The following is a 17,519-nucleotide window of genomic DNA, read 5'->3' as shown; positions in this document are numbered from 1 at the left end:
AAAAATATAATTTGGACTACCTTTAACAATCAGATTTCCAAAGAAGGTAGCCTACATTAAAACATTTCAAATGATGTATGCCTACATGTATAGCTGTGCACATTATAGCCTATAATGATAAAAGATAAAAGAACAACAAAAGTGAGACCCTCCAGTGAGAGTATTCGCCAGGATATGTCTGAAGTACTGTACTTAAGTACACTTTTGAGCACTTTTTTTACTTTACTGGAGTGTTTCCAATTTTCTATACTTTATACTTCTACTCTGCTACAATTATTTGAAAGCTTTAGTTACTAGTTACTTTGTAGATTTCGATTATTACAAAATATGCATTAACCACTTCAGCCCTATACGTACTTATGCTATTTGAAATTTGTAGATCTGCTTGTAGATTTATTTTCAAAGCATTTTTATGGAACCTTTTTGGAAACTTGTGAAATTACAAATGAGCACTTTCACTTCCAGTACTTCAGTATATTTTAATGCGAATACTTGTATACATTTTTAATACCAGACTTTTATTTGTAATAGTATTTCTACATTGTGGTATTGGTATTTTACTTAAGTACAAAATGTGAGTACTTCTTCCACCACTGCTCAGGACAAGGTGTACTTTATGTTAGTGCATTATGTCTTGGGTTTTCTTAGTAATGGTCTTCTTTTAGTGACAACAAGGAAGTGGTAAGCATGCGTACACAATAGGAAAAGGGGGGCATTTAAAGACGCGGCGATCATTCTAGTTTTAGGACGACGCTACTGTGATGACATGTGGATGTGAAGCTCTATTGGAGGAATGATGTCATGTAATGCACTATGAAGAGATGAGAGGTCTGGTGAATCATCAGTGCAGCTGTCTTTGTGTAGCCTATGTGTCTTTCTTAACCTCGCGTCTATGCATATGGCATATGCAGAGCTCTGAGACAAGGACGTAGTGCTGAGGCTGAGCACCACAACAGGTCAGAGGTGGAAAAAGTATTCACATGTTTTACTTACTGTAAGTAAAAGTAATACTCTGTAAAAGTAAGTACAAAAGCATTTATTTTGACATGACATTTCTTGACACCACTTTTTAAAGTTTTTAATCTAATCTAAATCTACATGTTGCTCATTGTCTACATCTTTCCAGGTGTCTACTTACCTTAACCATCACTCTGCTGTGATATAGCAGGCTACTCCTGAAAATGCCAATGGTATGTATGAGGATAGATTACAGGAGTTATGGAATGGACTTAGGCTACCAACCCTTTTGTGAAATCATGTCTGTAGGCCTATTTGATTAGCTCTTACTTAGAAATCTATATATAACTGTGACTGTTTTCTCTTGCACTTCTCTAGAATAGCTGGTGTTCTGGCACACAGTGTGTGGCTAAGAGAGACCACAAGAAGCCTAAATCTGGGGAACTGTCTTACAGAAAGGGAGACATCTTGACTATTCTAGAGACAGAAATGGTAGTTACCTTCCTTCATTTTTCATGCATTGAAGAAGCTTCAGTATACGTATGAATTAAAAATTAAATAAATGTCTTCAATATTTGTGCATTAAATAGCCTACTACACAACTATTACCACCATTAACACTTGTTAATTTGTTTCTGTGTTCTAGGGGAAGGGTTGCTACAAGGCAAGACACAACACCACAGGAGAGGAAGGACTCATAACCTCTGCTAATGTGCGAGAGAGAGAGGCCATTGACCGCAGTCTCAGCCTCATGCCGTATGTCATCTATTGTTGCATGCATTTCACTTACCCACATTTATTGAAACACTGTGACACACAGAGTATACAAATGTGTTACAAATGGGTCAATTAACACTTTACTGTAGTGACAAAGCTAGAGGTAAGTGACAACTCTGATTTTGAAGGTTTTCGCCATGTATAAAATAAATACATTTACATTTGGCTGGCTTTTCACACTGATATGGAATTGTAATGTAATAAGTTGATATTGGGTTCACAGAATATTTTCCATTGTTCCTTTTTTGGTTGCCTCTTAGCTTTCACTGCCTGTTTTGTGTTGTCTATAACTGGTGATGAATTGTTTTGTCTTTGGCTAGTGTATGTTTTTTGTAACTCAACAACTGGTACTTAGGTAATGCCTATTCTTCCAGGTCTCCATTGTAGGGTCACAAATAGGCATATTCTTCTCCAAGGACTGATTCATTCTGATTCCTTCATTCCATTGCCCATTCTGTGTTGTCCCTCTATAGAGTACAATTGTATTTCAAGGTGTTTTATTGCCATGTACAACAATACAGCGGGTAGCTGCAGGCAGTGGAAGATGTATGACTTTGTGTCTTTTCCTTGATAGCTGGTTCCATGGGAAGATCTCTGGCCCAGAGGCAGTGTTTAAGTTGCAGCCAGTGGAAGATGGCCTGTTTCTTGTGCGTGAGTCTATCCGCCACCCAGGTGACTATGTTCTGTGTGTCGGTGTTTCTGGAGAGGTCATCCATTACCGGGTGATGTATCGGGACAACAAGCTGACCATCGACAACAAACAGTTCTTCTACAATCTAATCGACATGATAGAGGTGAGAGTTTGGGTCCTGGGTTTTTACGCATGGTACATCCATCCACCAGACCGGGTGAGGGGGGGGTTATAGATTTGCACTCCATCCATTCAAGTTCTTGTCCAGACCATTTCTCCTATGTACAGTAGCCTTACCTTAGTAGGAGGATTACCATGTCTCTGTAAATAAGAAAGGGAAGACTCACAAGCAGCAGTCATTTTGTTGTTTTAAATCTTAATTCTACAACTGTGCGTGTCTGTGGGACTGTTGAGTCTATTGCTGCTGTGATGTGCTGTGAAGATAGCCGTGACAGAAACAGTCTTCGCTTATCTGTGAGGAACAGACGCATTCAGTCCTGACTCACTGTGGCTGACTAAAAACTCCCAAGAGGAAACGATGGGAGAACGTTCCATGTGAATTAGGCCTGTCACGATTACAACATTTAAGTTGACGATTAATTGTCATACAAATAATTGTGATTACATTTTTTTTTAATTTTTTAATAGCTGAGATAGATGACGCGTTGTAAGCATGTAGATCTGCTGGTTCTGCTTTTCTTTTAATATTTGAAAATGTATGAAAAAAAGTGCAACATGGAAACAATTATGCAAAATAATTGCGATTATGCAAAATAATTGCTATTAGGCGATTATGTAATAATTGTGAACAGGTCTAATGTGAATATCAAAGGCGCAATCAACTGTATATAAACATGATGTATGTCATCATCAGTGTCACAGTGCATGTGCTGACATTCCAAAGCAGGACATACAGTATATGTTTCATTTTAGATATTAGATTTAGATCTATCTTTGTGTCTACATACTACATAAATGTTACTGTATATTGTTGCTGTCGTTGCTTTAGTTTTTTTTGTAAATGAATGCCCTACTTCGTCATACTACAGTGTCACACAAAAGTAGCAAAGAGCTTGTAGATCACCTTTTTTGGGGGAAAGTAGCTATTTCACAGCCTATTGCCAGTGGCTTCGTGGCTGCGAAGCCACTTGTCAAGTGGAAGGAAATTCACATCCAGTGATGCCCTGAAATGTCTGCATGAGCTTCTGTCATGCTTTGCGGTTGAGGGCAGTACCTACCCCACACAGTGACCACACAGGGGGTTTTAAGAGGAAGAAAACCATGTGAGACGTACTGTACAAGTGGAAGTCAGTTATAAGATCAACCCATATGATTCTTCAGAATTTCTTACGTACATTGATGCCCAGTGATGTGTGCCTGTCATACCTCAAGTATGTGACTATACTGATATGTCTGAGTCATAGTGTCATAGTGTCGGGGGCTTTGTCAGAGTACAAGGTGTACCCATCTGTCCGTGTCCCTTTTCTGCCTATATATGGAGATCCCTGATGTTATCACCATATGCCGTACATTGGTGGCCATTTCAATTATAGTAGTAGGATAGGATAGGATAGGATAATAATAATAATTGGAATTTGTAGATTTTCATTTCTGGGTTGTTTTTTTCTTCCTGAAGAGTCATGTGGTTTGGTCTCACAAAGTCTTCGTATCTTCCTCTTCAAAACCACTGTGCAGATCACTGTGTACATTCTGGTCACTGTGAGTGGGTAGGTACTTAAGTGAGGAGGCTCAAGCTGTGTCAGTGCCAGTGAGCTTATTGTTCTTCCCAGATTGAGGGTATTCCCATCTACTATAAATGGTTGGCTTACCAGTGTCTGTGAATGTATATACTGTATCACTGACTCAGTCCTATCACTTCTTGCAGTTCTATTCGAGGTGTAAGGGTTCTATTGCCACTAGACTTTTGAAGCCCAAAGAAAAGCAAGGAACCAAGTCAGCTGAACTGGAGCTGTCTAAAAGTAAGCTTATGTCTTATGTCTTAAGATGTACAACAAAGCATTGTGTGTGCAAAGAGTATCCGTTCCTTTTAGGAGTTAACAATAAAAAAAAAGAAGATCACAGGGTGTTTTATAGAGTGAAGAGAGGGCTTGTTGTTGTTATAGTTTTTGTGTTATACATGTAATACAGAAATCATTTATAACCTAAAAAATACTTTTTAACATAAATCAATGTTACATGTTGATGTACTATAATAGTTGACTTGTAATAGTATAGTGATGGGGCATGATGGGGGAGTGATGATAAGATTGCATCATCATCTTACTCATAATTCCATCGACTTAAATACTACCACGTGCTTTGCTGTCTTGGCCTTCTGTTGTTCTCTTGTTTGATCTCCTTCCCACTTGCCCCCCACCCCTCTTCTTCGCCCCCCCCCCCCCCCCCCCCCCCCCCCTCTTCTTTCTATGGAAATTAACGTTGCGATGGGAACGATGTACAAAAACGAATTTCACCCACTTTTTTACCTTGTAAACCTGTGATGTGACAATAAACCTGATTATGATTATGATTATGATTCTGACTGTTGCTCATGTGTCTATTCTCCTGTCTATGTCAAGTCCAACAAGCTAATAGAGTTCTACATGGTACAGCTAACCATGTTGTTTCTATTTCCTTCATGTATCACTGTTGTAGCGGGGTGGCTGCTTGACATCGGGAGGCTCACACTGGGAGCGAGCATTGGAGAGGGTGAATTTGGCGGTGAGCTTTCATTCTTCAAAGCACAAGTGTTCATGGTCCTGCGGAAGCCACTTTTATTATACACGCAGCACAGTTGCATTCCCACTGTGAAATACATAGTTCATATGAATTCTATTTTTGTTCCTTTAGCGGTTTATGAAGGAGAGTATATGGGCCAGAAGGTGGCAGTAAAGAACATCAAATGTGATGTCACAGCTCAAGCATTCCTACAGGAGACCACAGTCATGACGTGAGTTTGAGAGGAGATACCTTTTCATGCCGTGACCCCCCAAAATAATCATATTTGAACTGGGGACCCCCCCCCCACCCTGACAAGCACTTGGAATGTAAGCATTCGATTTAGTTTGACTCTGTTCCACAGATAAATATTGTGAAAATAGCCGATCGTCTATTTTCAAAAACATTTGCGTCTCATATTTTTTGACAATTTTGCCAATGTTTGACCATTTTTAATAGTATAGTTTGTTGATTACTTTGGTGCAGTAATGGTCTGTTTCTTTTCTTTCTATCTTTTATTTTTGAGGAATTAAAAAGGCCTTAAAAGTCCTTAAATTGTCACTTCACTGTCGTCTGGGGACCCCTCCAAAATCATGTGGGGACAGTTACACCATGCTGTAGTGATGTTGCCCACAACACACTTCCTCTATTTGTACACCAATATTCCTATCGATCACCGATAATAGATTTGCCAAATGTCCTTTTTGTTCAGATTGATTATTGAAATGTTTTCCTCTGTGTAGTTTGCCAATGGTCCCTGTTGGTATCCCAAATAATACTCCTGTTAATCCTGTCAACGTTTGTCTGTTTTGCATGTGGATTCTCTTCCTCCAGCAAGCTCCAGCACAAGAACCTAGTGCGTCTGTTGGGGGTTATCCTTCACAATGGTTTACATATCGTCACAGAGCTTATGGCCAAGGTACTGTGGTGGATGTGTACTGTATCATATACAACAGTGTTTCTATACTGGTGCGGTAAGCTACTGTAAAGTGGAGCATTGCATTTATTAAAATAAATAAAAAATCATCGTGTGTGTGTGTGTGTGTGTGTGTGTGTGTGTGTGTGTGTATGTGCGCGCGCGCACGTTTTGTCTGTTGTACAGGGCAACCTGGTTAATTTTCTCAGGAGCAGAGGCCGTTCAGTTATCAGTTCTTCTCAGCTGCTCCGCTTTGCACTGTGAGTCTCCTCAAATGTCTACAGCAAGGCTCAAGTTTCTGAATATTCGTGTTTATTTAAAAATAACAGAAATTGTGTGTGTGTGTGTGTGTGTCTGTGTGTGACACACATATCGTTGCTGCGTCGTGGACCGCCAGCGAACACACACGCACACACACACACACACACACTGGTCCGTTGCGCTGTGCTCCGTCTAACTGAGTAAACTTCACTAGTGAAGCAGGGCATTGCTGAAACATTTTCCAGGGTCCACTTGAAAAAGAGATCTAACTGAGTTACCTTGGTTAAATAAACAAAAGGATAAATCAAATACCAATCCCTCTTGTCTGTATATTTATTTGTCATGTACAGGGATGCGTGTGAGGGAATGGAGTACCTGGAGTCTAAGAAACTGGTCCACAGAGACTTGGCAGCTCGTAACATCTTGGTCTCTGATGAGGTTGTGGCCAAGGTCAGTGACTTTGGTCTGACAAAAGCAGACTGCAAGGCCTTGGATAGTGACAAGTTACCAGTCAAATGGACTGCCCCCGAAGCCCTGAAAAAAGAGGTGACTTTGACCTTTACGGGTCATTTTTTACACTGTCAGAGTGAAATTAATGTAGTACAAACTAATGTAGTACATTAGTGATACATTACATAGAGGAGGCATCCTCTATGTAATGTATCAGACCTGATGAAGACCCTTTAGTGGTCGAAACGTTGCCTGAATCTACTGGGAGCTAACGGTGTGCGGACTTCCCCTCTTTTGCTTCATGCTGTTAGCACACAGTTTTCCTGTTTTACGCCACCTCAGTCGCTGTCGGGCAGAAACCAGCTAACTCCATTCTTCAGCTTTTTTTTTTTTTTTCATAAATCAACGCTATTGAACGATGAACACCCTTTCCATCTTTGTGTGAGTTAAAAAAATATTGAACCAATGAAATGTCAGCGCTTTTGACAAAATCAACTAACTCCAGTGGTTCGTCAAACTGTCAGCCAAACCAGCTAACTCCACCCCCTCTCCCCTGTGTGGCACACAGAGCTCAGAGCTGCTGGCTGCAGAGCAGAAGATAACACTCTTTAACGAGGCAGGGTTTTTTCCCCTGCCTCGTATATTATTGTTATTATTATTAATGTTAATATAAGAGCAGCTTTAAGGTTTTTTGTTCACAAACTGCACACCTACTGTACTATATAACTAAATCTTGGACAGGGAAGCCATGATGTTACTAGACTGTAGTGTTAAAGTGGAGGAGGAAATAAGTTGTATTATTAAATTAGAGAAGGAAATAAGTAGCCATTCAAGTTACCTGGAAATGAACATATATACCGTCTTACCTCATTTGATGAATGCATTGTGGTTAACACTTTGTGAAGACAACGGTGCTCAAATAAGGCACACGCCTTTCACACATACATACATCATGTCAACATGTTAAGAACAGATAGCTAAGTTTCCAACCACAAATGCAGGTGTTACAGGCATGTATTTACAGAGAACTGAGTCACAATGGTGTTGAAAGTAGCACATTCATATAGACAAGAAATTAGTTCATTTATCTCACTAGTTCTACTGAAAATGCAACTCTGTGAACCCCTCTTTGCAGAAGTTATTGTAATATATAAAGTCCTTCTTATTATTGTAGGCCTATATAAGCAGTGTCATGAAGCATCAGGGCATTAATTCACACGTTGTGACGCATTGTGAGCTTGGAGATCCATTGTCAGCTGTTCTTATCAATGATGGACAAAACCTCCTAACTCCACTTTAGCTGGATTTGATGACACATGTATGTATCTGACAATACATAAAGTCACAATAACAGCTTTGATGAGTCCGTATTGCTTTGTTTTAAAAATATAAGGTTTTCTTCATTTCCTGAAAATGTTATATTTAGATGCTATTAATATGGATTTACTGAAACGTATGGCCCCCCATGTCAGCCAGATAAACATGTATTTGTTTACGCAATGATTGGTATAAATCTAAATACAGTTGTTTTTGTGGTTGTCATCTAGAAGTTCTCAACAAGGTCAGATGTCTGGAGCTATGGTGTTCTCCTCTGGGAGATCTTTTCTTATGGTCGACAACCCTACCCAAAAATGGTAAGTACTTTTACTTCTAAACGCTTTAGTAGTTTTAGTTTTAATACTTTACTGTGTAAGTCAAGTCACCCTTATTTGTATAGCACATTTAAAAACAACAGAAATTGACCCATTGTATACATAATCACAGTTAAATTTCATTAGCATTTTAGCATTGCTTAAAGACTGGTGCCGTGATTTTCAGTGATTCCCCCCCCCCCCCCCCCCCCTAAAACATGATCATCAGGTATTATGGTTATACTAGGAGGAAGATTGTTTTCAAAAAAGTGTACAGAAAGTGTTAAAATTATGTACCTGGTTCTCACCTTAGCACCTCCTCCACCACCTTAGCACCACCCACCTGTCCTAGTCCCTCCTCCTCCTCATGCCCACACCTGTTGTGTTATGATAATGAGGGGGAGGGTATAATTTGACTGTGTCATTAAAGCGCTGTTTTTCTATTGGCACATTTGACCCTCAAGGTTTCAGCCTCCAGGAAGAAACTCAAAATAGTCAGAGAAGACATAAAACACCATAAAATCCCCACCAGGGGGCTTAATGAAGTTCTATCAAGTTCTATCCTGTCCACACCCTAAACACACTGCAACTTAGAGAACCACATTGGTGTGGTTGCTGTTAACACCCTCAACTAACATTAGACCTGCTTGTTTTGCCAATTAATTATAGCAGACAGAAAGAAGATGTGTTTAACTTTTCTTTGAGCTTTTAAATTAGATGATTGGAACTAATGATAGGGATTTAGCTTGCTCACTTTAAGTGCAACTTAAGTGAGCATGGACATGAAAACGTTCTTGTGTAGTTTATTGAACTCTCCGAACTTCCTGAACTGTCACTCACACAAACCAACAGGAAAGTACAATTTGAGTTATTTAGCCAAATTGGCATGAAACTGGTATGTAACAGTGTTTGTGTAATGTGTTCAGATGTTCAGTTAAGAGTATAGATGTTTGGTCATATTTATGTACTGTCTACTCTGTCTAGACTCTATACCAACATACAGTATGCGTCTTCGTGTATGTTTGCATGTATATCCATTTCCATCCATCCTTGTACCCCAGTCTTTGAAGGAGGTTAAGGAGAGAGTGGAGGAGGGATATCGTATGGAGGCTCCAGAGGACTGTCCTCCTGGTGTTTACACCCTCATGAGAGACTGCTGGGAGGCTGAGCCGCGCAGAAGGCCCTCCTTCCACAAGTTGAGGGTAAAAATTGCCAGTGATCTGGGTAAACTCAGCCCATATCCTGGGCCTGCATGTGGGGATGGGACCAGGATTGGACCTGGATGTTTATCTTGAGACTAAATGCCGGATATGAAGTGGTGTCGAGAGTCCATCTTTAGAGACACATGAACCAGGAAACTGTACCCATCAGCTGTTCTGGTATTATGTGGTTCATACCACTTGATATTGTGACTTGGTATTAACACACTCTTAAGCTGAAATATGCTCCGTCATATGAATTGGATACATTCAAGTTATGGATCACAGAAGACATGCATCTTCAACTTTCACAGCCATGTGGTGCTGGCAGATTGAACGATGCCAAGGACAAGTTTTGAAGTTATTTTCATTGACCAGTGAAAGTTAAAGGAACATTCACTGGTCCTGTTTGGGCTCGTAACTTCCTGTCCATTCCTGAGTCTGTTTGGAAGCAGTGGTCATTGGACTATTAAATTCAAAGGGACTTCTTGATGGTCCTTTACTTTACTGTGGAGACGCTGGTAGAATACCTACAGTATCCAAGAGTTACTTCCACAGTATTATTATTGACAGAAGCACAAATGTAGCAGCGCAGTAGTGCAGTATTTTGGAGACATTAGCTTGCATCTCTAAAAAAGATCCATGAGTGATATTATTATATTATTATTAGTTATTACTGAGGTTGAGATTGAAGGTTGGTCGATCTTAATCCATACTTACTTTAAGGATTATAGAGGTGATTTTGTTTTATAGACAGTCCTTGAGGTCTATGGTACTAAATGCCAGGTGTTACAATACTGTTTATTTGAAAAGATGTACTTTAATGTATTGTGTTTCACTGTGTATATTGAATGATGGTTGCTTCTTTGTGCTAAAAAAACAAATAACGCACTTCATTTAGACACTTCAGCTCAGAAATAACCAGACCGTTATGAACCATTTACCATTTATTAAGGTAACCGTTACCATATATGCAATGATATTGCAATCAAGTTTGGCGGTGTGACTCTGCTCATGTGATATACAGATTCCCTGTGCAAAATTGACACAGATCTTTTTAATCACAAACCCCCAGAGCAGAGCGTAATACAATTATAACATCACACAACAGTTATAACACAACAGTTATAACATGACCAACATTAAACCCTTAATGTACAACCATCACCATAGTACGACGCCATCTACAGAACTATCCTGCCAACACCAGATGCCAGGGAGGAGGCCGGGGAGGTGGAGGAGTTTTGACACTGACAGCTGAACAACCGGCACTGACAGCTAAGCACGTAGAATGAACAGAGAACTGGGGCTGCTTAAATGGACCGCCAGAGTTGCACTGTGGGTATATGGGGGCGTGAATGAGTTAGCTTGTAGCGAATGAGAATGACAAGAGTTTGAACGTGAGACTTAAAGGAGTACAACTGAATAGCTTGTTAGCGAATGGGGGGGGTCCGGGGAGTATGAATGAAATTTATAAACATTCTGCCTTCCGTGTCTACATGAACTATCGTTACACTGAATATCCTCCGTTCTTTTGGTGCTGAGCTTAAAGTAATACTAGGTAACGTTTTCAGTAAAACTAAAGTTATATTGTATATCTTTTGTGAGTGGCAAATGTTTCACAACACCCACTCCATGAATTTCACCCCCGAAAGCCTTTTATTTATATATTTTCTATTGAACGCTGTCGAGCATGACGTTCCCTCGAAAATGACGTCGTCTGGCCGGAAAATGGAAGCGGAAATCCACCGGGTTCCTGTTTGGCCAGGAACTACCGCGCCGGTTTCCTGTTTGGCCAGGAACTACCGCGCTAATAACAAAAGGAAACTCACGCTGATTTTAAGAGATTGTATGATTTGAAGAACGAAAAAAAACAGAAAAAGAAAACACAGCTCACGGTAACTAAAGCTCCACTGGCTAAGAGAAACGATCCACAGATCGTATAAAACAATTAAAAGAACGCTTTTTGAAACACTTCCGTCTTCCGGTGAAAACGAATGGAATTCTGGGTAACAGAGGATAAACGAACGGCCTGCAGTGACGGTAATGACCAGCAGAGGCTGCTAAAAGTCGTTTTTTGGAAATTTGCACAGAACAACTTTAAACTGTAAAAACAGTAATAATGAGACAAAGATAGGGCTCGCAACTCACTTTTGCGCTCCAGGTTTTATTCAAACAAAACAGCTGATGATACGACGTTTCGACCCTCTCGGTCTTTTTCAAGTGTGCTTCTTTGTGCTGTTCATCTGTAAATATTTAGACACATTTATTTAACTTCTTCAAATCCAAAAGACAATCGCTACAGTCCCACTCAACTGTAAGTCTCTTAAAAAGTTTAAAATTATTTGGAGAAAAAGGAACACAACTACAAACTGAGACTAGAATCAAGTACTTTAAAATCCTCCAGTGAACCTCATGAATACCTCATGAAACAATGTAGTTGCTTTTCGGCCATCGTTGTTTTTTACACAAAGCGGTAGTAGCTTGGTGTGGAAATACAGTAGTACTAGTGCATCCTGGCCAGAGTGGCTGCTTGAGTCAGACCAAAGACCAGACTAAATACTGTATGTCACGGATAATGCTGTTTGAAGCCAATATTGTTGTTGATAGCAAAATAGGATCATGTTGCTCTGTTGGCCAACAGCCAATAATCTGGCTTCAGCAATCAACACTGACGGAACAAATACCGGTCGGCCTCCAGCTTTTCTCCAATGTGGTGAGGTGGGTCAGACCTGGCTTACTTTAACCCACCTTTTCTCTGGCTAATCAGACCCAGCTCTGCTCCACTAATAAGCACAGTCTGCTCTGTTTAAAGACGGCTTTAGAGATCCATTTTGGTAAAACCAGTGACCTTGAATAGAACATAATAGAATAGTAATTGTCAAATTCAATATAAATGCCATGCTGGAAAGTGTGAGAACTATTGATTTAGAAGGCATTCGTAGAATCGGCCTCAGGTCTTAATGGGTTAAATCAGATTCAGCACTTTATCATATGGTCATGGTAAACAGGTCTGGTTTACATAGGATTATGTCACGTTTGACCGACTATAGACAGTCCCCTAAACACAGAGTACAGTATTGATTTTGTTTACCTACTCTTGAGGGATTCAGTGAGGCTTAAATTATGGTAACAACCACCAGTATTGTAACAATAAGATTGTGAAGAATACTTTAAGCCATGTTAACTGATCTAAGTAGTTGTTTACCAGTGCTCATGGAATAAAATCTTCCCTGCCCTGCCCAACGTCATTGTAGGTTATTCATGTAATTATTTCTTAGTACACAGTTATAGAGCTGTCCCTAAACATGCCTTTAGAGTAGTTATTTATTATTAGTCAGGAGGGGGTGCTTGCACAGTACAACAACAACACGGACAGTACAGTATATGTGCATATGTTCAACCATTTCAGTGATGGGACAATAGTTTATCTATTCAGTATGTTATGTACATGATACAGCAGTTCATCTAGAAATCACAACATTCACACAATAATTGTGTTTAATGGAATTTAAATCATGAGAGAGACTGCAGTGATCTGTCTGCCTTTGTGTGCACACTTGTGTGTGAGAAAGAGAGAGTGAGAAGAGGATCACATGAATATTCTTTCTTCATCTCACAATATTTCACCCTGCCATTCCGCCCACACAAAAACCTTTGAGTATTCATTTAACTCTGAAAGTGTAAACATGTACCCATACTCTCAGAGTTAAAATAACACCACCGATTTTAGTGTGCTCCCCTCCCCCATCACTGTCTCTAGCTCTCTCTACTTTTCTTACCATTGCTGATTGCTCTCTCTCTTTTTACCCCACCCCTCCCCACCTGCCTCAGTAAGCTGACACAGCGCATTTACGCGTTAGCTGCTTTTGTCTCTAATAGGATCAGGGGGACTTAAATTGTCATCTGATAAAACTAAGCAGCTTGATAACTGAACTGTTCCTTCTTAACCAATTTATACTCAATTAGGATAATGGCGAAACAACAGTAGAAGTACAAAAATGTATTAACAAAATCAGGAGAGGATATTGATACCCTAACGCTATGATCACCTTGTAAGCCTGTTGGCAGTGAGAGTCATTTTACAGTCAAGTAAAATTGACTACAGTTTGTACAGTACATTATATTTATTTCATGATCATCTTTTGCTCTGTTTTAATGGGCCCCAAAAGGCACATGTGCGTGCCGCTCTGAGGCCCTGAGTTTGCCTGTGTGTGTGTGTGTGTGTGTGTGTGTGTGTGTGTGTGTGTGTGTGTGTGTGTGTGTGTGTGTGTGTGTGTGTGTGTGTGTGTGTGTGTGTGTGTGTGTGTGTGTGTGTGTGTGTGTGTGTGTGTGTGTGTGTGTGTGTGTGTGTGTGTGTCAATTGATAAATGAAAGCTGTTGAAATAGTGTCTCCTTGGTTTGTTGCAGTATGTAGTACAGCCCAGGGTGTTAGCATCTATCAAAGTCTATCATTTATTTTCCTGCTTGCATTGTATGTTGTCTTTTAAAGCTTGTGTACCTGCTGTATGTTGGTATATTTTAAAATATTAATACCAAACTATCAAGTGAACCTGTAAGTTGTTTGGGTCCATTTCTAACATTTTAAACACACAAATTTGACTTGACTTCAGTGGATTGTCTGCTTGGCAGCCACACCAGATTGTGTCCTGACCATTACAAGTAGTGAGGCGCTTACATTTACTCATGTGACCCTGAATGTATTTAGAAAATAATTTCTGTGAAATAATGCTGTTCTCAGGATGACACAGAGGTGTGCATTGCCAGATCAACACCTGGACCTTTGCACCATATGTCAGATGGCATATACATGTATACTGTGTACACAGACAGATAGACAGACAGACAGACAGACAGATGTGTCACAGTCTTGCAGGGAAAATGGAAAATTATAGGGAGTAGATTTTGAACATAATAAATAACTAGATTTGTGCATAGTTGAACCACAACTCCCTCTGGTGGACAAATCTGTGGATAGAGTGACATACACAGGCAAACAAGCAGACTGACAGCCTCATTACCATAGTTCACCATGAATAGCTGCATAATCTAACCCATGAGATCAGTTTAGGCCTATACAAAATAGAGAGAGAATCACAGAAGGAGAAAAAAAACACTATAACGGTATTAAATGAACCCGGTAAAAATTACAGTACCTCTGACATTTTGTTCATTTTTTTTAAAGACCAAAACTGAATCAACCTGCTGTCTTTAACACAATCTGTCTTTCTTTAACTTTATCTTTAGATTTTTATTGAGGTCAGAGGAAATCGCTTCAGCATAATTAGAGACATGCTTGATCTCTGTGTCATTTACCTCACTAAGCCAGGATGAACCTTAGTCTATGGCCTTCACCGACTGTAAGCTCCCAGCTGACATTACTCTGCTCCACCATATAACACTGTGAACATGCATGATGTTATCCCAAACTGCCAAAAACTGCTGTTGCACGGTTTATACTGTTTAAATTGGATTCTGATTAAAATCAAGGATCATAACTGACAATGTCTATAATAAAATACAGTCAAAGCTAGAGTCGGGTGATGTTATTACAGGTTAAAAGTTAAAAGGATCCATAACCACATCGAGTTCCGACGCATTATGAGATTGTAGAGCTGCTATTTTCACCGAATGTTTTCCTTATATGACGTGACCAGAATAGGGTTGAAGTTCAGATCTTTGAAATTAAGATGAACAAAGTTTTTACGTAGTTCATTTGCAACGGTACTGCCAGAAATGGCAAAACGTGACCCACCCCAATGTGTCTAAATTTAAAGATTTATTGAGTTGTAGTCAACTCCAAATATTACTTGGAAAGTTAAAAACAATACCTGAACCTTGTTTTGGGATATTTTTTCATGGCTATGAAAATTAAGCTGTAAAAGTCTTTTGTAATTTATTTATATAAACCATATTGCCACTTGAAACATTAAGGCAGCCTGTCGGGTCCTGCTTTAGGTCCTAACTTGTGGCTATCTCCACATAGTTCCTGCTTTTCATGATTGTATTGTCCTCACATGAATGATGGGGGGGGATTAGTGAAAACTTTCAGTGGTGCTTTTGTCTCTAAAACAATAAATAATTGAAAGAAAGTTTTGTCGAGGCTTCATTAGCCTGGGCCTCCTCCTGTGGGTGTGAGTGAAAACCCACATTTAAAACAATTACTTGACCAGAAAACAACTGCCAATCATTCTTAAAGGGGAAGGATTCCAATTAATAAACCTCTGCTAATCCCTTCATTTTCCTTCCATTCCCCAGTCTTGTCTGCGTCTCTCTCTCTCTCTCTCTCTCTCTCTCTCTCTCTCTCTCTCTCTCTCTCTCTCTCTCTCTCTCTCTCTCTCTCTCTCTCTCCCCCTCTCTCTCTGTCCCACTCACTACTTCTTCTTCTTCCTCTTCTTCCTACTGTCGCTCTGTGTGTGTGGCATGTGAACCTATACTGGCAAAGTGTGTTTGCATTTGTCTGGGTTATTGTGCACTTATATAAAAGTTTCTTTCTATGCAGATTGATCCATCATTGCGTCAAGAAATGATTTAGAGACATGCATGGTGAGCAAAGCCGTCTGAGCGGGTGCAATCGGTGCACATAGAGGATCGGGGCGGGTGCACGGGTTACTGTACAACAGCAGTTACAGAGCAATCTGCTGAGAGGAACAGGTGGAATACTGGCATCAGCAACTTCAACAGCTCAACTCATTCATTCTGTAGAGGTAGGCTCCGTTACTTATTGCCTTTATTTAGTTTATAATAGTTAATGATAGTGAAGGCAAATGAAACGTCCTTCATGATGCTGCATGTGAAATTAAATAAAGTTTTGTCCCATGTCAGTTACTCAACCTGTCAAGCATCGCAGGGCCTTATTGCTACCATGTTTATTATGTTGTTTTTGGACATTCTGTGGTACATTTTGCTGCACATCTTTTCATTTGGATAATATTTAGTTTATATTTAATAGTAAAACATTATTTTACAATACATTATAGCTATACAACATTTTAGTTTTGCTCTTGTTGGCCTGTGTACATATGAAACAATTAACTGTTACAGTCAAATCTTACTCAAGGTTATATTTAATGAGAAACTTAGATAACTTGTTGATTTGATGTATTGCTCTCCATATGCTATCTAGTTATATATTATAATAAGAAGCTGGTTCATTAATCTGGTTTTACTTCATTGAACATGTCTGTTGAGAGTAATATACATTTAGCAGGGGCTGAAAATCCCTTCTCCCAAAAAAGTTTTGCTGTTTATAACCCTATGAACCCTAGCATCCCTATTCTGGGGTGAACATTCGGCAAAAATAGCAGATCTACAAGCTCACAACACATCATGTTGCCTATTTTCAGTGAAGCAATTTGGTGTAGAGAGAAAAAAGGAGCGTACCAAGTTTAGAGGCCTTAGGGGACCCCGGTCAACTAAGTACAGTATATAGAGTTTAAAATCAGTACTTTTCCAGCAATGTTTTAATGCTGAAATTATATAGAAAGGTGACTATTCTTACTGTTTGATAACCATAAAGAATACTTACAGCAATCTGTGCCATGTGAATTGTTGGTTTTTAATGATAGCCTAAGCAATGGTCTATCAATAGTCATCATAGCTTATCAATTGTGTAATTATCTCTTTCTGCCATTGTCTTGGGTCGTTGAAAAGGGGAGATTTTTCCCTGTATAGACTGGATTTACAAAGTCTCAAACTACTGTGAGATTTTCTGTTCCTGTATAAATTCAATTCAATTTTATTCAGTCAAATAACAACAAGTTGTCTCAAGACACTTTACATGTAGAGCAGAGACCCAACATTGTCCCACCTTGGGACAATGACAACTATGTGCTGAACACACTGTACAGCATGTAGTTTACAGAGGAATCATCAGATTGCCATCTACAAAGTTCTCTGACCTCCTCTTGTACCCCTTCTCCCTCACTTGAACACTTCCCCTGCTTTAGGACAGGCTGCAGGGTGCCCAGACGCTCATA

General features: G+C 39.6%; 1 protein-coding gene across 1 annotated transcript; it reads left to right on the top strand.

Moving 5' to 3' along the window:
* Nucleotides 1–803: 803 nt before the first annotated feature.
* matk (megakaryocyte-associated tyrosine kinase) lies at nucleotides 804–10,167 on the top strand. Its single transcript, XM_084066635.1, has 13 exons — nucleotides 804–1,020; nucleotides 1,127–1,190; nucleotides 1,336–1,449; nucleotides 1,604–1,713; nucleotides 2,309–2,528; nucleotides 4,251–4,344; nucleotides 5,021–5,086; nucleotides 5,216–5,315; nucleotides 5,918–6,002; nucleotides 6,186–6,259; nucleotides 6,611–6,806; nucleotides 8,258–8,344; nucleotides 9,403–10,167. The coding sequence occupies exons 2-13, from the start codon at nucleotides 1,182–1,184 to the stop codon at nucleotides 9,634–9,636; spliced, it is 1,389 nt and encodes a 462-aa protein (XP_083922761.1). The 5' UTR covers nucleotides 804–1,020; nucleotides 1,127–1,181; the 3' UTR covers nucleotides 9,637–10,167.
* Nucleotides 10,168–17,519: the final 7,352 nt, after the last annotated feature.

The sequence above is a fragment of the Gymnoscopelus microlampas genome, assembly GCF_963454915.1.
Source record: "Gymnoscopelus microlampas genome assembly, chromosome: 9".
In the NCBI taxonomy this organism is placed as follows: Eukaryota; Metazoa; Chordata; class Actinopteri; order Myctophiformes; family Myctophidae; genus Gymnoscopelus; species Gymnoscopelus microlampas.
This window is presented reverse-complemented; position numbering and strand designations above follow the sequence as displayed.